Source organism: Budorcas taxicolor, chromosome X, assembly GCF_023091745.1.
Source record: "Budorcas taxicolor isolate Tak-1 chromosome X, Takin1.1, whole genome shotgun sequence".
Taxonomy (NCBI): domain Eukaryota; kingdom Metazoa; phylum Chordata; class Mammalia; order Artiodactyla; family Bovidae; genus Budorcas; species Budorcas taxicolor.
The window spans coordinates 128,108,934-128,130,450 of NC_068935.1; the positions used below are offsets into that span (position 1 = coordinate 128,108,934).

At 42.0% G+C, this 21,517-nt stretch overlaps 1 protein-coding gene across 6 annotated transcripts in view; it reads left to right on the forward strand.

Moving 5' to 3' along the window:
• The window catches only part of CTPS2 (CTP synthase 2), a 109,715-nt gene that overhangs the window by 73,866 nt on the left and 14,332 nt on the right, over positions 1 to 21,517 (forward strand). For 3 of the 6 annotated variants that reach the window (XM_052663060.1, XM_052663063.1, XM_052663061.1), the window contains exons 15-18: positions 9,879 to 9,934; positions 11,848 to 11,944; positions 12,269 to 12,373; positions 19,974 to 20,118. In XM_052663060.1, the coding sequence (XP_052519020.1) occupies positions 9,879 to 9,934; positions 11,848 to 11,944; positions 12,269 to 12,373; positions 19,974 to 20,118 (403 nt within the window). Of the gene's footprint in view, positions 1 to 9,878; positions 9,935 to 11,847; positions 11,945 to 12,268; positions 12,374 to 12,642; positions 12,779 to 19,973; positions 20,119 to 21,517 lie in introns of those variants that run through there. The other 3 variants (XM_052663064.1, XM_052663065.1, XM_052663066.1) reach the window with 2 other exon arrangements.

A 21,517-nucleotide genomic window follows, 5' to 3' on the forward strand; every position in this document is an offset into this window, starting at 1 on the left:
GGCTTCTCATTGCGATGGCTTCTCTTGTGGAGCAAGGCTCCAGATGCACAGGTTTCGGTAGTGGCGGCTCCCAGGCTCATAGTTGTGGCTCGCGGGCTTAGTTACTCCAAGACACGCGGAATCTTCCTGGACCAGAGATTGAACCTATATCCCCTCCATTGACAGGCAGATTCTTATCCACTGTACCACCAGGGAAGTCTAATAATTCTCATTTTTATATTCATCAAGACCAATTCCTTGTTCTTCCTTAGTCACATGTTAGTTCCTTAAGCGTTGTGGAAACTATGAACTTGATTTTTCTTTTTTTAAACCATTTGATTGAGGTATGATTGACATACAGAAAAGCTGTACATATTTTATGTATGCACTTAATGAGTTGAACTTGAGTTTTCTAAAGTGGAGGTTATAGGAGTCAATTGGTTTGAACAAATATACTACTAATTATCATTTACTCTTGTTTATAAGAAATGTGTTCCCAGAGGATCACTCCTGCCCTGTATTCTGCATATATGTGTTGTCTTTGTCTGCAAAGGCTTTTTCTTATTAAGGGACTAATGACAGTGTGTAGGGAATTGCCCATTGCTGGTTCAAGGGTTTTTAGAAATAAGAGTTCCTGGAAATCTATACTGAAGTCTCTGCTTAAACATGGGAAGAGAGAGTGATACCAGCCTGTAGTCTATTACCTAGATGGTCTAAAGCAAGGGTTGTTAAACTTTTTCTGTAAAGGCCCAGATAGTAAATATTTTCAATTTGGAGTCATGTGGTCTTTGATGCAACTACTCAACTCTTTTGTACTGTGAAACCAGCCATAGGCAAATATGCAAATGAGTGAGCTTGACTGTATTCCAATGAGCCTTTATTTATGGCACCTGAAATGTGAATTTCATGAAATTTTCATGCATTATAAAATATTATTTTTCTTTTGGCTTTTTTCAACCATTTGCAAATGTAAAACCCATTCTTAGAAGGCTGAACAAAGTCAGGGGATTCCTGTTCTGCCTCGGGGTTTGCCATGGCTTACAGAAACCTGATCTAAACAAAAGAAGCACAGGCTAACTGAAGCGGGAGGCCTAGGCCTCAAGGCTGCTGCCCTGCTCAGGAGCATTCAAGGACAGCTCCCTGCTTGTCTGTTTGCCTGTCTACATATCCTATTTAGTGACAGAATAAGTCCAAGAGGGCTTTCCGAAGCCATTTGGTCCAGTCTTTGTATTGATCCCTGAGGAAGCAGAGGGCCCAGAGGTGAAACAGCTCACTGTGGGTGAGTGGGGTGGAAGGCCCCGACTGCTCTTCTCATACCATTTCTAGTCTTCTACTGGAACACACGGCCCTGGCTCTACAACCCACCATTATGATCCCTCTCCAAAAATGTAACTCTTTAAATACGTATTTCAGGATTGTTACACTTGTCAGACACTTTAGATCTGTATATTTTATTTAAACATTTTAGACCTGTATATTATATTTTAACTGAGGTATAAATTACACCTCACTTAAAAAAACCACACATATTCTATCTGGTAGGACTTGTCTGCTTATAGTGAAACATTACTTGGTTGATTAACTCATTAGATGACTTTTGAAAAGTAGGGGGATACAGTGCAGAGCCGTTAAGTGTTAAATGGGGTGCTTTGGAGAGTGAGAAATGTAGAATGAGGTGTGGCTAGAGAGGAGTCAGGCTCAGGTAAGAGGAGAGCCAGAGAGAGCACTCTCTGATATGAGAGGGTTTTAAGATTTCAGAAATAAACTGTATCATTTTGCTTGTGACTCTCAATTGAGTGTGAGAGCTGGGGACATAGTAAAGTACAAAGCAATTCAGACAGTGTTCAGAGCTCTTTCAGGGGACAGCTGACAACTTGTTGGATAGTGTCTCCAAAATATTATAGGCCTCGGCTTAATTTTTTTGGTCAGATCCCAGACCTGTTGCTAAGACATCCAGGAAAGGAAGCCTGTTTTGTCAAGGTCAAGTGTGGTCTTTAAACCAAACTGCCACCCAGCAGAAAGAAAGAAAGTGGAGTCACTCAGTTGTGTCCGACTCTTTGCAATCCCATGGACTGTAGCCTACCAGGCTCCTCTGTCCATGGGATTTTCCAGGCAATAGTACTGGAGTGGGCTGCCATTTCCTTCTCCAGGGGATCTTCCCGACCCAGGGATTGAACCTGGGTGTCCTGCGTTATAGACAGACGCTTTACCGTCTGAGCCACCAGCGGGGAAGCCACCTAGCAGAAAATACTCATTATTTCAACCATTCACATAGGATGTTTAAAAACTGCACAATCTGGTGTGGGTGTGTGATGCTAGGGGCGCTAGAGTAAACCCAGTTTAAAGCAGTCCCAAATGGTGTATGCAGTCCATGTAACTCTGCCCTCCAAGACAGTACCTTGGCTTTTAGAATCAGGAATGCACAGGGCTGGAAGCAGGGAGGGTGCTGAGGAGGCACTCTGGAGGCAGAGGAGGGAGAGAGCCAGCTATTGAGCACTGTGTGTGTGGGGCTGTGGAGTTGTTAAAATCCAGTGGATGCTATTTTGCCCTCCAGAGGTGTCCAGTCCTGTGCTGGACGCAGCACGACGTATTGGAAGGAATTAGGAGCAGTGCAGTGCCTGCAACTGGAGACCAGATCCTGGTGGTTTCCCAGCAGAGTTCTAACATGACCCTCGTCCTCAGGACAGACAACATGGGGACGATGCTGGCAGACGTCAGCTGGCAGAGGAGACTGGGGAGATCCCCCTAGAGTGACCCTAGCCGCTAGCCAGTGCAGCAGAGTCTAGGCTGAGGAGGCCAGGGAAGCTGTCTGGACACAGCAGGTGGAAATTGAATAGTTTAGGAAAAGATGTAATTCCTTCTGAGGACCTTGTCTGTATTTCCTCATAATAAGGAGGACGACTTCACTGAAAGGCTTTCTTCTGCTTTACTGTAAGAGAAAGAGATTTTTGTTTTGAGAGAACATAGGCGAGAGGCCAGTTAGGAAGGTACTGAGTGAGTCCCTGTACTAAGGATCTGGGTAAAATTCATGGCATTAGAGATGCAGAGTGGTTCAATCTCAAATTGGAAAAAATTGAAAGAGATGGGGGTAAGGGGAAGAAATTTTCAGCCCAGAAAAACCGCTCTAGCTTTCTTATCTCTTTTCCCAGTGTTGATAGAGAAAAACAGCTTCCAGTTCGTGGTGTGATTAGATTGTTAGGAAGTTTGAGAAAAAACCACGCTACACAAAAAACCTTGGCTGGGTTAATGAGGTGATTTAAAAAGCAGTTTGAAAAAAGTCACCAGGGATTTAGGGACCTGGAAAGGCTGTGCTGGGGTAAAATATTGTACTGAGTATTGTATTGAGACAGGAGTTTGAAAGGAGCATGGTGGGCTTTGGAAGAGGGGTGGGCCAGCCTACCTGCTTACCCCATGGATAGCACACACTCAGTTCAGTTCAGTTCAGTTGCTCAGTCGTGTCTGACTCTTTGCGACCCCATGAATCGCAGCACGCCAGGCCTCCCTGTCCATCACCAACTCCCAGAGTTCACTCAGACTTACATCTTTCGAGTCAGTGATGCCATCCAGCCATCTCATCCTCTGTCATCCCCTTCTCCTCCTGCCCCCAATCCCTGCCAGCATCAGAGTCTTTTCCAACGAGTCAACTCTTTGCATGAGGTGGCCAAAGTACTGGAGTTTCAGCTTCAGCATCATTCCCTCTAAAGAAATCCCAAGGCTGATCTCCTTCAGAATGGACTGGTTGGATCTCCTTGTAGTCCAAGCACACACTAGGAGTGCTGTGTGTCTTAGCACACACTAGGAGTCCCTTTTTTCTCTGGCTGCTTCTTGCCGATTGCTGGGGCTTTCCCAGCGAAGTGTGTTTGTGGATAGGGGGGTTCACAGGGCTGGGACATGGCTCCGTTAATCTAAGGGATGAAAGCATTTATGTCTCCCTTACTGGCCCAGCTCTTTCTTGAGCACTTTACCTGTGGGAACTCCGGGAGTGGTTATAGCCCAGCCCCTGGAGCACACCACCCCATCAGAGCCCCCTCCAGCCCCAGCTCTCAGTCACTGGCTGTGGCTGCTTACCCTCAGTTCTGCATGTAGAAAATCGACATCAGAAGAGCTGCTGCCTCGTAGGGGGCCTTGTGAGAGCTAACTCAGTTATATCTGTGGGTCCTTAGAAGAGCGCCTGGCACAGGAAACACTATTCAAGTGTGTTGTTAGGATTGCTAATGGGGAGAGATTATTGTATTGACCTATGATTCTCTCAGAGCTCGGGGTAAACTTCAGCGAGTGGCTTGCATTAAGAATGAACTCCCACGGGGACGGTGGGAGGGAAAGAGAGGCCAGCCGAGGAGTTGTGGGCAGGCAGCCCCTTCATCTTGCGGGTTCTCTCCAGGCCCCCTGTTCTGGTTTCCTGGCTCCCAACCTGCTATTATGGTCTAGCAGAAGAATGCAGAAAATCTAAGAAAGAGTTTTGAAAATATTAAACTACAAAATTTGCATTTTCATAATAGAAAACTGAGATAAGATAATGAAAAATAAAATTAGATGTTTTCTAAAAATTAAAGGACTGATTTGCTAAAATCCGAAAGTGAAAAATGGAGAAGGAGAAAGATAGCAGCTGGCCCAGACTGTGCACTTTTTAAGCACGAGTCACTAGGACACGATGGGCATCTTTTTCATTTATCCCTCTCGATACCCCTGGGATCCAGCTGCATTCTGCACAAGAGAACAGCATCACACCACAGTGAAGTCACCTGTTAGAAAGTGACTGAGCTGATTTAAGAGCCTGAACTCTTGACCACCTTATTTTGCCAAATGGATAGACCTTAATCAAAGAGGGGATGGAAACCCCTGAACAGCTCCCAGAGCTGAGCCTCCTCATGCCCAGAGCCCCAAAACAGGCTTCCTCAGGTTTCATGGGGAGCATCTTATGGAGGAGAACTGGAGGTTCAAGGAGTGAAGACTCCATCCCTGGCTTCTGAAACCCGATTGAAACCAGGTGGTTGGCTTGAGAGGGACACTGATTCAACCTTGGATTGAGCAGCTGGGCCAGTAGGTCCAGGTAGGGAATGTGAATGCGTCACACGGCCAAGTGTAGGAAATGCCATGCCTTAAGCTCAACAATCAGTGGCTGTTACAGTGGGCCTCAGAGTTGGAAAGGTCATAGGGAGTGGTCAGGCCTGGGACAAGATGACAAGCACTTGACCCATCAAAAGAGTAACTGCTACAGCTGATAGTCACATGAAGAGCTGTGGATTCACTGTTGCCAGCCTTCTAAATTTTCAAGAGAATCTGGAAATCCAGAGTTTCTGAGAAATCTTCCTGATTTTTAAATGTTGGCAACTTATTTAAAAAATAAAAACACTATGGGCAGCCTCTTGGGGGTCTCTGAATTAGACAAACAGTGGCAAATTCTTGCATAGACATAGAAAGCTCTAGCTCCTATAATGTCTAATTAGTACAGGACCAGGTTCTGGGAAGTCTTAAAAATGAGTCAAGTTAAGATATCACTACAGCAGTTGAGAGATGTTTGTGCAAAAGCATGGCAAGTCTACCAAGAGAGAGAGGTAATGAAGCTCATCAGGTAGTGATTTTAGCTTTTGCACATTATGGGTGCAAAGCAAGGAGATCAAACCAGTCAATCCTAAAAGAAATCAACCCTGAATATTCATTGAAAGGACTGATGCTGAAGCTGAAGTTCCAATACTTTGGCCACCTGATGCAAAGAGCTGATTCATTGGAAAAGACCCAGATGCTGGGAAAGATTGAAGGCAGGAGGAGAAGGGGATGACAGAGAATGAGATGGTTGGATGGCACCACCAACTCAGTGGACATGAGTTTGAGCAAACTCCGGGAGATGGTGAAGAACAGGGAAGCCTGGCGCGCTGCAGTCCATGGGGTTGCAAAGTGTCAGACATGACTGAGCAACTGAACAACAACAACATGCTAGGGGGATTTCTTTCAGCCCTCTGAAAATAGGGAATGTGCAGGCCAGGTGAAAGGTAAGGATCAGGAGGTATAGAAAAGGAGCATACGACTGACAGACTGACAGCTTCCTGGGGTAGTGAAGGTGGGAGAGGAAGGGAGGGTGGATGCAGATCAGGTAGGCGGGGCAAGGGGAGTCCAGAGAGGAGCAGAGATCACAGATGGGGGATGGGGCCATTACTCGGGTCCCCACTGAGGACAGATCTGCTGTTCATTAAAATGACAGAAACGGAAGCTGGGTTGCAAAGGGTCGGGATGAGGGGTTTGGATAAAGGATGTCTCAGAAGAAGTGGGAATGGTGGGGGCAAGAATGAGGATGTATACCTTTTACTTTAAAATTTTTAATTGTAGTACAATACACATAACAGAAAACTTGCTGTGTTAACTGTTTCTATGTGTACAATCCAGTATAGTCACACTGGTGTGCAACCCATCTGCAGAACTTTTTCAACTTGCAAAACTGAAACGTTTTACCCATTAAACAACTCCTGATTCCTCTTGCCCCCAACCCCTGCAACCACCATTCTGCTTTCTCTCTCTGACAATTTTATGACTCTGTGTGCCTTGTAGACGTGGAGTCATCTAGCATTTGCTTTTTGTAGCTGACTTATTTCACTTAGCTTTAAGTCCTCAGGGTTCATCCATGTGGTAGCGTGTCAAGATTTCCTTCCTTTTTAAGGTTGCATAATATTCCATTCTATGTATATACCATTTTTGTTTATCCATTCGTCTGTCCATGGACATTTGGATTGTTCCCACCTTTCAGCTTGTATAGCTTTTGGGAGGGGGGAAGTTTTCGCTCTGAAAAGGAAAGAGAAAGGTTCAGGTTCAGATGCTAGGATTACTAACAGGAGGGTGGGGATTTGCAGGACTGTTAGTGGTTAAGTATATTTTATATACAAGCCAGAATCTACCCAGTAGTGAATTAGAGAAGGAGATGATGTCATTTGGCAGTTTTTGTTTCTGATGATGCTGTTACATGCATTGTTGGGGGTCTTGCTGCCTACATTGAGAGGATTTTGTAGGTCCTAAGACTTTATCAGGTTTCTTTCTCTAAAATTTTGCTGCTACTTGCTTCTTCTTTTTTTTTTTTATTGGAGTATAGTTGCTTTACAATGTTATATTAGTTTCTGCTGTACAGCAAAGTGAATCAGCTATATGTATACATATATCCCCTCTTATTTGGATTTCCTTCCTCTTTTAGGTCACCACAGAGCACTGAGTAGAGTTTCCTGTGCTATGCAGTAGGTTCTCATTAGTTATTTTATACACAGTAGTGAATATATGTTAATCCCAATCTCCCAATTCATCCCACCTTCCCTTCCCCCCTTGGTATCCATACGTTTGTTCTCTACATCTGTGTCTCTATTTCTGCTTTGCAAATAAATTAATCTATACCATTTTTCTAGATTCCTGAGAGCCACCAAATCGGAATCTTAGTTTTTGATTTTAAGGTGTTTTCACCTGGTAACATTCTGAGCTGATTTTCAACACACTGTTTCTTTTTTTATAGATATGACAAGGGATTAATTTCATCAATTCATTCTTAATAGATTTGTCAGTGATTAAGATTTCACGTGCACAAAACAACATTTCCAAAGTTCTGAAAACATTCTATCAGGTACCATATACACCCTCCCATATATATGTTTCATTCATTAAACAAATATGTATCGAGTGCCTGCCTATGTGCTAGACACTAGTCTCAAGAATTGAGGGGATGGGTCCCTGTATCGTCTGTTATCTTGTATAACTTAGGTTCTGGCTTCTATTCTTTCTGTTTAGATTTTATAGTCTAGAGATAACGATAGCAATCACATGGTTTACTTACTGTTTTAGGTGCATCACATGTTTCGATTTATTCATTCCTCACAACAACGCCATGAAGTAAAGACTATCATTACCCCTATTTTATAGATGAGGAAGCTGAGGCAGAGAGGTGAAGTAATTTGCCCAAGGCACACTTCCATTACATGGTATCATGGACTTTAAAGCCAGGCAGTCTGGCTCCAGAGTCACTATACCTCCCCTCTTCCTATCACCTCTGTGATTTCATAGCAAACAAAAGTTTGCCTTAAGCACACTTTAGGCACACTTAGGCAGCAGGCACAAGCCACACAGGTTCAAAAGTTTGCACCATATCCTGCTAGTCGCAGTGACTCAAGGATAACTCAACGTAATTCCTTATCTTTGGAGGGTTTTCCATTTTCTTCACCACCTGTTAGTATTGGCTAACTCTGTTACTGGATTTGCTTAGTCATCTGTTCTAATGAAGGAAGCAGAGAAGACATTTTGAACTAGAAGGAGAAGATCAAAGACAAAATCAGAGGTCAGAGGAGAATCAGAATCCTCCCAAAGTTAGGTTCAGATCTTTCAGCTGCTTTTTCTTGTAACTTCATGATATATGTCTCCATTTTTTCCAACTGGGCATTATGGTGCTACTGTCTTCCAATTTTTCTTTCATTTTTATGAACAAATAGTTTGAGTACAAAGGCTCTGTCTCAAATGACCCCTTGGCAAAGGCATGTTGGAGTTTTCCCAAAGGAGTTCCTTGCTCCTACTGTTGCCCATTTTTCTTCTAAAGCACATACCTTCAGTACTCACTGTCATTAACATCATCACCAGGGAGCTCAGTCTATATGCACAGAATTGCAAGTGGAAGTTCAGGAATGATAATTGATCATACCAAGTCATAGAGAATACAGCCAGTTTGCGTTTTCTTTAACCAGGTCAAAAGCTCAAATGGGATGTGAGGCATTGGGTCTTTCTTGGTTGAAACATCCTGTTCCGTGGCCTGATGACATCTTGGAGAGTCTGGTAATTGCCTGCCTGTGGAGTGGAGACCTGCTCCTGATTCTGCTGGGGTTAGGCCACGCGTTCCAGCACCGTCACGGGGTCTTCCTGTTCCCTGGCTGTGAGCCTGGGCTCTGCATGCTGAGGGCTAGTGCTGCTACAGCGGCTCCGGTGCTGTGACCCCCTTGGCCATCCTGCTTCTCCACGTGCCCACTGGGGCCTGTTCTTGAGAGAGAGATGTCTGGTGACAGACCCTGCTCCTGGCTACTTTACACTGGGTCACTGGGCATCCCGTTGACCCCTGTGTCCATCCCAGACAGGTATTCGCGGGTTGCTGCCTTGGGCTGTGGCCGCCACTGCAACATAGGCCTGTCTAGGCAGCCCCTTGTGTGATTCTCCACTACACAGCCCTGGGTGAGAACTGTGCGTGGCCCTGTGCCCTCATCCGTGCCGGCAGCCCTCTGGCCCTGAGGCGGCACTGCTTCCCGATTATCCCCTGCTAGGAACACAGTAGGTCACATCTTCGTGGTTACCTCTGTGTCCTCATTTCCGTTTTCTGGGGTAGATTCGTAGAGATCAAATTTTAGTCAAAGAGTAGGCATATTTTTAAAGTGGGATATAAGCCAGTGTGGCCAGCACCATGTGAAAGCAGAGGTGGCTGGCATAGTGGAGAAAGCGTTGGGCCAGGAGTAAGGAGGTCTGGGCTCCGGACAGGACTGTGTAGCCAGCGAGCCTTGGCTTTGCACAAGTCCTTTGGTTTCTTTTCCCTTCCCTTGGTTTCATTTTCTTCTTTTATAAAAGGAGCCCTGTTAGGAATCTGCTCAGACACTATGGTGCAGATGTTACTGGGACTTTCAGCCCTGCAGGCAGGCGTGTGAAAGGAGGGTCTTTGCTGCAGTCCATAGCAGGCTTCCCTTTGCACACTGGTAATGCTTGAGAATTGCTTCAGAGTTTCAAAGAAGCTATCACTGTCCTATAAGAAAAGAAAATTGAGATTACTATCTAAAGTCTAGTTCATTTTTAGGCCTTTGATAGACAGACAGAGATCAAAGAGATTTCTCCCACACAGATGCCATGGATGCGGTTCCAAAGGTGATTACTCCAGTATTAATTTCACTTTCATATCTTTACAGGGAAACTTTATGGTGATGTACCTTTCATAGAAGAAAGACACAGACATCGGTATGAGGTACATCTTTCACACTAAATCACTGTGGAGTAAGGGGTCGTCCCCGGTTGCTCAGCGGTAAAGAATCCACCTGCAATGCAGGAGACGTGGGTTCAATCCCTGGGTCAGGAAGATCCCATGGAGAAGGGAATGACAACTCACTCCAGTATTCTCGCCTGGAGAATCCCATGACAGAGGAGTCTGGCGGGTCACAGAGAGTCAAACATGACTGAAGTGACTGAGCTTGCACACATGTATGCATATGGGGTTAAGATTGAGAAGAACAGGTGGGACCCTACTATGATTTTAGATGAGGAAACACTTTCTGTGAAGGAGAGGCTGAAAAGTTTGGGAAAGGGCCACTGATGACATGAATGAGGGAAGGGGCTGTGAACCAGGTCATCAAGTTGTCATCTATAACCAGTGTTTTGGTAAAAAACTTGTTCCAAACTTCTCTTTAGAGTGCTTATGTAACTATATATAAAAAAAGATTTTGGTTTAGTCACATGAGAAATAAGATAGTTTCAATCCTCAAGAAGATTTGTCATTTGGAGAGAGATAGTTTATTACACGTCATTCAAGGGAAGAAGCAAGTAGGGGGATGTCTATAAAAAGCTAGTCTCAAGGTTTCAAGAAAGTCTAGTTACCATCCATCATCATGCAGTTGATCCCCTTCACCCATTTTGCCTACCCTCCAAGCCTCTTCCCAGCTGGCCACCACTAATCTGTTCTCTGTGAATTGTTTTTGTTTTATTTTGTTTGTTCGTTGGTTTTGTTTTCTTTTAGATCCAACATGCGAATGAAATCATATTTGTCTTTCTTTGATTTATTTCACTTAGCATAATAGCCTCAAGGTCCATCCATATTGTTTTGCAAAAAGCATGTTTTTATTCTCTTTTGTGGCTGGGCAGTATTCTATTTTATATATATATATTCATTCTCACATCTTCTTTATCCTTCAGTGGACACTTATGTTGTCTCCATGTCTTGGCTATTGTAAACAATACTCCAGTGAACACAGTGTGCATATATCTTTTTGAATTTGTGTTTTCATGTTCTTTGAATAAGTACCCAGAAGTGGAATAGCTAAGTCATATGGTAGTTTTAGTCTTAGTTCTTTGGAACGTGTCCATCCTGTTTTCCATAGTGACTGGACCAATTTACAGTCCGACCGCCATTGTGGGACTTTTCTTTACATCCTTTCTTACATTTGTTATTCCCTTTTTAACGATAAACTTTCTAGCAGGTGTGAGGTGATAACTCATTGTGGTTCTGATTTGCATTTACCTGATAATTAGTGATGTTAAACATCTTTTCATGTACTTTTTGGCCACCAGTATGTCTTCTTTGGAAAAATGTCTGTTCAGATCCTCTGCCCATTTAAAAATTTTTCTTTTTTCGTGTTGAAGGGTATGAGTTCTTTATATATTTTGGATATTAACCCTTTATCAGATGTGTAATTTGCAAATACCTTCTTCCATTTAGTAGGTTGCCTTGTTTTGTTTTGTTTGTTAGTTTGTCTTTTGGCCTCACCATGGGCTTGAGGGATCTTAGTTCCCTAACCACGAACTGAACCCAGGCACCCTGCAGTAGAAGTTCGGAGTTGTAACCACTGAACTGCCAGGAAATTCCCTGCCTCTTTGTTTTGATGATGGTTTTCTTCACATGTAGAAACTTTCTAGTTTGATGTAATCTTAGAGTCCTACTTTTTGAAACTTATCTTTGGGCAACGGAAGATGGGCCTCCCAGATTTAAGGGCTGTGATTAAACTACTTCTCAGGTTCATTATGAGTTTAAAAATAGGCTTTGAGGTTTGACTATAAATAGAAATTAACTACTAGTTAGAGCATCACCAAAATGGAAAATCATTTTCATAAGCTGATATGTCTGCATTGCTCTGCTGTCCAAAGACAGTTAATTTCTTGTTTTTCCAGGTGAATCCTAGCCTGATCAGCCAACTTGAGCAGAAAGACTTAAGTTTTGTAGGTCAGGATGTTGATGGAGAGAGGATGGAAATCATTGAACTGGCAAGTAAGTGGTGTTCTTCATTTTTGAAAATTTTTGTTGTGAGCTAATGTCTGTTTGTCAACTGTAAGCATACAACGATATAACTTGAGACCCATTATGTTTGTTCTTTTCTCCTCTCTCTTTTGAAATAAATATGTGATTAAATAGAAATAATATACACTAAATATAAAGTGTATGAAAAAACAGATCGCTTATAATACTAATTATTTTGGGCTCTGTTTATGTGAACTGCCATAAAATGATGTAGTGTTCAGAGCCTACCAGTTCTTTCAGTAGTGTGCTTCCTTAGCATCCTTGCCCCCTTCCTGGGGTGTCTCTTGTTCCTAGCCTCTGGGTTCAACGGTCTGGAAAAGGCAGGCAGCCCACTGTTGAGGAGCACTCTGCTCTCTCCCACCTCTGAGGAAGAATGGCCTGATGTTCTCCTCACTACTGGTAACTGACTGTGCAGTACATGTGACAATAATCTGTTGGATAAACTGCCCTCATTTATCGAATGCTTAGTGTGTACAGGATGCTCTAAAAATGGTAGCATCATTTTCTAGAGCCTACCTTTCCAATCTGTATACTTGGGCTCCAGATAACCTGGACTGCTTACTCTTCTAACTTTTCTACTTCTTTTTCCATCTTAACCCATGTCACTGTTCTTCTACTTCAGATTCCTTTTCTCTGTCCCTTTCGTTTTCTGTCTCTAAACTGTTCAGGTACTTCAGAGTTCCAAGCAGGGAGGACACTTGAAGTTGGGAAAGGCTTCTTTGACCACAGTGGCATGTTACCTGGACCCAGAAAGAAGGCAAGCAGTGGACATTGAGCATGCACTCACTGGATGCTTCTCACCAGACCCCTTGCTAGGGACTCCGTGTGCCTATGTAACTTACAAGGCAGGTGATGTTATTCCTACTTTAGAGAGGAGACTGGAGTTCAGAGGTTAAGAAACCTGCCAGGGCCATCCAGCTAGTCACTGGAGGGGCTGGATCTAAAGCAGGCCATAGCCGCCTTCTGCCCCCACTTTTGTGGGACTCTATTGTTCTTCTTGTTTTCAGTGAACATTACACCTAAGATTATCGATCCATGCCTGAAGTTTTAAATTAGAATATGAGGATATATTTTCTGTAGTCCTTTTGATAGAAATGTCCATCATTTACAATTTTTATAGTATGGATCACTGTTTGGTGTTGAAGTCTCTTAAGTCTGGTATGTGAGAGGGCAAAGAAGTTTCTTAAGCAAATTATTGTTTATTTACTTTGTTCAAGTACATTATTCTCTTTAATTCTCCTGGCTCTCATTATTATCAGCAAACACTTAGAAGCTTCTTTCATTGTAAGGATTTCATTTCCTATTGACACTTTCAAATTTCATGTGGGTTGGAAAGGAAATGAGACCCGCTATAAAACCTTGAAATTTTAAAAAAGCTGACTGCAAGGGAGTTCATTTTATTAAGGAAAACTTCCCAGAAGACTTTGATCTTAGCTACTCTTACCATATCCCTGAATCTCTATATTCCTGAAGGAGTTCTAAAAGGAACAACAAAGCTTGTGGTTAGTATAATGTCAGAATATGTTTCAAAGCAATTAAGAGTATTATTTAAAAGACAGTTTGACTGGTAGAATGTCATTAAAATAAAAACTTTTCGGTCTCTTTCCTCATTTTGGTATAGGGGATTTTTTGAATAAAGTGATTCAGAGCAATGGTCCATTCATTCAAATATTCTTTCCCTGGCTATGACATGATCCATTGCTCAGCTTCTGTCTGTAGTGGTACAAAAACACAATTATTGTCAGCTTCTTTCAGAGACATCCCTAGATGCTGTGCTGCAGGATTCATCACATCTTTAATTTAAAAGCTGCATTGGTTTCTTTTCTAAGGACAGATGGTTTCTCTTCTTTTCTTGAGGGGACACTTTCCTGAGAGGAGACGGCGTTCCTCTCACCAAGCTTTCACACTTGCTGCTGCTGCTGCTGCTAAGTCACTTCAGTCGTGTGCGACCCCATAGAAGGTAGCCCACCAGGCTCCCCCGTCCCTGGGATTCTCCAGGCAAGAACACTGGAGTGGGTTGCCATTTCCTTCTCCAAATATGAAAGTGAAAAGGGAAAGTGAAGTCGCTCAGTCATGTCTGACCCTTAGCACCCCATGGACTGCAGTCCACCAGGCTCCTCCATCTATAGGATTTTCCAGGCAAGAGTGTCCCTCTAATTCAAGGAGGCTTCTTCCTAGATATGCTATAGTGGGTTTCTACACTGGAATTTTCTGAATTCAGAGCTGTTCAGTAGAACCTGCTGCAATGATGGAGTATTCTGCCTTGTTCAGTATGGTAGCCACTAGCTGTTTGGGGCTATTTAGCTCTTAAAATGTGCTCAGTTAATTTGAATGAATTTAAATGGTCACCTGTGGCCAAGGGCTACCATTTTGTATAGCAAAGCTTAATTTTTTTGGGGGGGTGGATTTCCAACTTTTGTTTAGTTAATAAGAAATAAAAATGAAAACGGGCTTCCTGGGTGTGTCTCAGTGAGTGAGGAATCCCCCTGCCAATGCAGGAGAAACAGGAGATGCAGTTTCGATTCTTGGGTCAGGAAGATCTCCTGGAGAAGGAAATGGTAACCTGCTCCAGTATTCTTGCTTGGAAAATTTCATGGACAGAGGATCCTGGCAGGCTACAATCCACGGGGTCACAGAGTTGGACGCAACTTAGCGACTGAGCAGAGCACAGCAAAAATGAAAACAAACACAAAAACTACTATCTGATTCTGCCACTGTGTTATAAAGAAGACTCAAAATAAGAGAAGGATCATCATCTGAAAACTGAAAGATCAATCCTTGCAGAAGAGAACAAATGGTGACCTTGCATCAAGGCTTTTGAAGCGAGTAGTGAGTGCCCCAGGACACACCTGGCCCCACAGGTGCAAAGGGAAGCGTCAGCTAATAATCAGATGATGAAAGCTAAAACCTCAGCTAGCTGACCAGAACAAAGCATCTCCAGGCTTTTGCATCTATACCTGGACATTTACCCTACTTCTGAAGTCCTTTCCTATTCTAAAGCTTTATAACCATTAGATGAGAACAGTCTGCTAGACTATTATCTGTTTCATTACAATAAGGACTAAGCTTTAAATGATAACCTTAGGAGAGTGGATATTGCCATTCAACCAGGATTTCCTCACTACTGAGCAGTAGTTTGGGGTCTTCAGTGGTAAGTGATGGGGGTTTGTGATTTTGAATTCCACACTAGACTTTCAGATCATTTGATAGAGCATCCCATTGAAAGATTTAAAATTATATTTACTTCTTCTTATAAGAGTTATATTTTATCATCTTCATTATATATATATATATATATGGCCATTAAAATGATTTTTAAAGTAAGGACTACATATCAACCATGCTTTTACTATGGGAATTATGGGAATAGAGAGTTGCCCAATCTCTAATTAGGAGTTGCTTCCTAATCTGGGAATAAACATAGTTTTTGAGAATTTTGAGTGGGGAGAGGAATTTGTAATCCTAGAAAATTTTTACCCAGATTTGAAAATGTTGCCGATTAATTTTTACCATTCACAAACAGGGGATTCCAGATACCTGAGAAAAACTATTTTTCTGTTCCTATTACATCTAGGAGAACTTAAGTTGCTCATATAGGGGTTTCTTACAACTCTCAGCTTTATTTGCCCTCAGTCGTGACCGACTCTTTGTGACCCCATGAACTATACAGTCCGTGGAATTCTCCAGGCCAGAATACTGAAGTGGGTAGCTTTCCCTTCTCCAGGGGATCTTCCCAACCTACGGATTCAACCCAGGTCTCCTGAATTTCAGGCGGATTCTTTATCAGCTGAGCCACAAGGGAAGCCCAAGAAAACTGGAGTGGGTAGCGTATCCCTTCTCCAGCCAATCTTCCCACCCAGGAATCAAACCTGGGTCTCCTTCATTGAAGGTGATTCTTTACCAACTGAGCCATCAGGGAAGCGCAATGTAAGAGATTCACTGTAAAGGTTCACATGATACAAAGAATTATAATGAAGAAAATAAAAATATATTGAACTTTTGCCACCTTGAGCCATAACCACTATTAACATATTGAAAAGCCATCCTTTTTTCACTTGGAGACTCTTCATCACAGGAGATAAGTTGTTGTTGTTCAGTCGCTAAGTCATGTCCGACTCTTTGTGACCCCATGGACTGCAGCATGCCAGACTCCTCTGTCCTCCACTATCTCCTGGAGTTTGCTCAAATTCATGTCCATTGAATCAATGATGCTATCTAACCATCTCATCCTCTGCCTCCGTCTTCTACTTTTGCCTTCAGTCTTTCCCAGCATCAAGGTCTTTTCCAGTGAGTCAGCTCTTCACATCAGGTGGCCAAAGTATTGAAGCTTCAGCTTCAGCATCACTTCTTCCAATGAATATTCAAGGTTGAGTTCCTTTAAGATTAACTGGTTTGATCTTGCAGTGCAAGAGATTCTGAAGAATCTTCTCCAGCACCACAATTCGAAAGCATCAATTCTTCGGTGCTCAGCCTTCTTTATGGTCCATCTCTCACATCTGTACATGACCACTGGAAAAACCATAGCTTTGACTATACAGACCTTTGTCAGCCAAGTGATATCTCTGCTTTTTAATGCGCTGTCTAGGTTTGTTATAGCTTTCCTTCCAAAGAGCAAGCATCTTTTAATTTCATGGCTGCAGTCACTGTCCATAGTGATTTTAGAACCCAAGAAAATACAGTCTGTCACTGCTTCTACTTTTCTCCCTTCCATTTGCCATGAAGTGATAGGATCGAATGCCATGATCATATTTTTTTGAATGTTGAATTTCAAGCCAGCTTTTCACTGTCTTCTTTGACCTTCATCAAGAGGCTCGTTAGTTCCTCTTTGCTTTCTGCCATAAGGGTGGTATCATCTGCATATTTGAGGTTATTGATATTTCTCTCCTGGCAATCTTGATTCCAGCTTATGCTTCATCCAGCCTGGCATTTCGCATGATGTACTCTGCATGTAAGTTAAATAAGCAGGGTGACAATATACAGCTTTGACATGCTCCTTTCCCAATTTTGAACCAGTCCATTGTTCTATGTCCAGTTCTAACTGTTGCTTCTTGACCTGTGTACAGGTTTCTCAGGAGGCAGGTCAGGTGGTCTGGTATTCCCATCTCTTTAAGAATTTTCCACAGTTTGTTGTGATCCATACAGTCAAAGACTTTAGTGTAGTCAATGAAGCAGAAGTAGATGTTTTTCTGGAATTCTCTTGCTTTTTCTATGATCTGATGAATGTTGACCATTTGATCTCTGATTCCTCTGCCTTTTCTAAACCCAGCTTGTACATCTGGAAGTTCTCAGTTCATATACTGCTGAAGCCTAGCTTGAAAGATTTTGAGCATAACTTTACTAGCATGTGAAATGAGCACAATTGTACTGTAGTTTAAACATTCTTTGGCTTTGCCTTTCTTTGGAATTGGAAAGGAAACTGACCATTTCCAGTCTGGTGGCCACTGCTGAGTTTTCCAAATTTGCTGGCATATTGAGTGCAGCACTTAAAAAGCATCATCTTTCAGAATTTGAAACAGCTCAACTGGAATTCCATCACCTCCACTAGCTTTGTTCATAGTGATGCTTCCTAAGGCCCACTTGACTTCGGACTCTAGGGTGTCTGGCTCTAGGTGAATGATCACACCATCGTGGTTATCTGAGTCATTAACATCTTTTTTGTACAGTTATTCTGTGTATTCTTGCCACTTCTTTTTTATAAATTTATTTATTTTTTAATTGAAGGTTAAATGCTTTACAGAATTTTGTTGTTTTCTGTCAAACATCAACATGAATCAGCCATAGATGTCCCTTCCGTCCTGAACCTCCCTCCCTTCTCTCTCCCCATCCCATCCCTCTAGGTTGATACAGAACCCCTGTTTGAGTTCCCTGAGACATGCAGTAAATTCCCATTGGCTATCTATTTTACATATGGTAATGTAAGTTTCCATGTTACTCTTTCCATACATTTCACCCTCTCCTCCCCTCTCCCTGTGTCCATAAGTCTGTTCTCTATGTCTGTTTCTCCATTCAGTTCAGTTCAGTCACTCAGTCGTGTCTGACTCTTTGCAACCCCATGAACTGCAGCACACCAGGCCTCCCTGTCCATCACCAACTCCCGGAGTCCACCCAAACCATGTCCATCGAGTCAATGATGCCATCCAGCCATCTCATCCTCTGTCGTCCCCTTCTCCTCCTGCCCTTAATCTTTCCAGCATCAGGGTCTTTTCAAATGAGTCAGTTCTTCGCATCAGTTCGCCAAAGTATTGGAGTTTCAGCTTCAACATCAGTCCTTCCAATGAATATTCAGGACTGATCTCCTTTAGAATGGACTGGTTGGATCTCCTTGCAGTCCAAGGGGCTCTCAAGAGTCTTCTCCAACACCACAGTTCAAAAGCATCAGTTCTTTGGTGCTCAGCTTTCTTCATAGTCTAACTCTCACATCCATGCATGTCATCTGAATTAAATTTGCCTATTCCCATCCATTTTAGTTCATGGATTCCTAAGATGTCGATATTCACTCTTGCCATCTCCTACTTGACTGTGTCCAATTTACCTTGATTCGTGGACCTAACATTCCAGGTTCCTATGTAATATTGTTCTTTACAGCATCATAGTTTACTTTCACCACCAGATACATCCACAACTGAGCACTGTTTCTGCTTTGGCGCAACCACTTCATTCTTTCTGGAGCTACTAGTGATTGCCCTCCACTCTTCCTCAGTAGCATACTGGACATCTTCTGGCCTGGGGTGGGTGCCATCTTGAGGTGTCATATCTTTTTACTTTTTCATACTATTCATGGGCTTCTTGTGGCAAGAATACTGGAGTGGTTTGCCATTTCCTTCTCTAGTGGACCACATTTTGTCAGAACTCTTGACTATGACCTGTTGTCTTAGGTGGCCCTACAGGGCATGGCTCATAGCTTCATTGAGTTAGGCAAGCTCCTTTGCCACGACAAGGCTGTGATTCATGAAGGGGAAGATAAATTGACATAGCTGAAATATGAGTGCCTGATCAGCTTCATGGTGCTGTCTGTGATTAATATCCAGCCCAGAGCTGTGACTAGAAAAGCAGTTATACCTGCTTCTTTCCCAGGGGACCCATCCCTTGGGAAGGGAGAACTTGTAGGAAATGGCCTGAAGCCATCTGAAAGTGACACAGTTAGCCTGACGTATGAGGATATCAGGCTGTTGAGAGAGGGGACCTTTCCCCCTCTACCCTCTTGAGTTCTTGTGACTGGACTAATAATAAAATTGATGCAAGACAGATCAACAGGAGAAAAAGAAAAAATTATACAAACGGAGGTTTCTTAGAAATGGAACCTAAAAAGTGGAGAAAGTAGGTAGGTTTTGTATTTTTTAGACACAGAAACAATAAATATATGAGGAATTAACAGGACAAAGAAACCTGGGCTTTGAGTGCTTAATTAGTGAAGAATCTAAATGAAATTTGAGCTTGGGTAGTAAGTTAAAGAAGTCACAAAATGTGTTTATATAGGCTTCTCTGCCCAGATTCCGTGTCTCTAGTGATAAGGATGTCCTTGCACCTCCATATGCTGAGAGTATACCTTTCACGTGAGAGGTTTATTTCCTGCTTTTAGGGAGACTGGGTGGAGTGTGTGTCAAAGTGTCCCTCAATCTTAAGTAATTTTAATTCAAAATAATCAGTATGTCGTTAAGACATACTTTGGGGTAGCCTGCCCTGGACCCCACCCATGGAAATAGAACCATTGCAAGTCTTGGAAGGGCCTAGATAGCAGATCATCTTCCCATTCAAAAACTTTTGCTTAACTTTGCTCGATCTAATACCTTCCACAAATAAAGTGCTGAATCTCTTGTTAGTGAGATGTGTTTTACAATTTGAAATTCTACTACCAACTTGGATCATGAAAATATCTGGCTATGATATAGGTAACAAGTTAAATCTTATTATTTAATGAGTTTTCTTATTTAAGGATAAGATTTTAAGGCTGTTCTCAGATTTATCAGCTTCAGTTGCATTCTAATTATTCTCATTTCAGATCACCCCTATTTTGTTGGTGTCCAGTTCCATCCCGAGTTTTCTTCTAGGCCAATGAAGCCTTCCCCTCCATACCTGGGGCTGTTACTTGCGGCAACTGGGAATCTGAATGCCTACCTCCTACAGGGATGCAAGCTGTCTTCAAGGTAACCAGCTTACTGTGTCCTTAGCAGTGACTCAAGATACAATTATCAACATTGTAGGCTTCTCATAAAATTTAATATCATTGTAGGATTCATTTTTTAAAGTGGAGAGTCATTTTTCCCCCTCTTAATAAGCATAGATTTTTCTCTGAATGAAAGTGATTTAATCACATCTGCAAGAGTAATATGTCAGTTTTCCAAATCATGCCGATGCTGAGTAGTATTTTACAGATATTTGTCATTTTGGTAGGTGAAAAAAGGGATTTTCTTTTGTTGGCTTTCTGAGTAATACATGTACATGAATGTTTTATATGTTTATTGGCTTTTTTGTTTTATTAATACCCTGTTCATATCCTTTGCCCTAATTTTCCTTTGGCTATTATCCTTTTTCTTGATGATTAGTAAGCTCTTTATATATAAAGGACATTAATCCTTTGTTTAATTACACATACTTTTTCAGAGTGGTTTTGTTTTTAAGTTGTTAATGGTTTTCATTAGTTTCTGTTAGGTTTATCTTAGTTTTTATTTTCACTAAAGAACTTTAAATAAAGACTTTATGTAGTCCTTATTTATGTTTTTTTTTTTAACGTGGTCAGATCTTTTAGTTTGGTGGATTATGTCTTTAGTATCATGCCTAAACTCTTTCCCTGTCAAAAGATTATTATATAATTACCTGTTTGTTTTCCACTAGCACTTTTATAGTTTCAGAGGAAAAAATTTTAAAGTATAGTTGATTTACAGTGTTGTGCTGATTTCTGCTGTACAGCTAAGTGACTCAGTTATACATATATATATATATATATTCTTTTTAAAATATTCTTTTCCATTATGGTTTGTCCCAGGAAATTGGATATAGTTCCCTGTGCTATACATTAGGCCCTTGTTGTTTATCTACTCTAAATGTAATATTTTGTGTCTACTAATCCCAAACTCCCAGTCTATCCCTCTCCCTTTCCTCCTCACCCTTGGCAACCATAAGTCCATTCTCTGTGTCTATGAGTCTGTTTCTGTTTTGGAGATAGGGTCGTTTGTGGCATATTTTAGATTGTACGTATAAGTGATATCATATTGTATTTGTGCTTCTCTTTCTGACTTACTTCACTTAGTATGATAATCTCTAGGTCTGCTGCAATCTCCATGTTGCTGCAAATGGCATAATTTCATTCTTTTTTATGACTGAGTAGTATTCCATTGTATGTAAGTACCACATCTTCTTTATCCATTCATCTGTTGATGGACATTTAGGTTGTATCCATATCTTGGCTATTGGGAACAATGCTGCTGTGAACATTGGTGTGCAGGTATCTTTTTGAATTATAGTTTTGCCTAGGTATATATGCCCAGGAGTGGGATTGCTGGATCATATGGAAGTTCTATTCTTAGTTTTCTAAGGAGCCTCCAT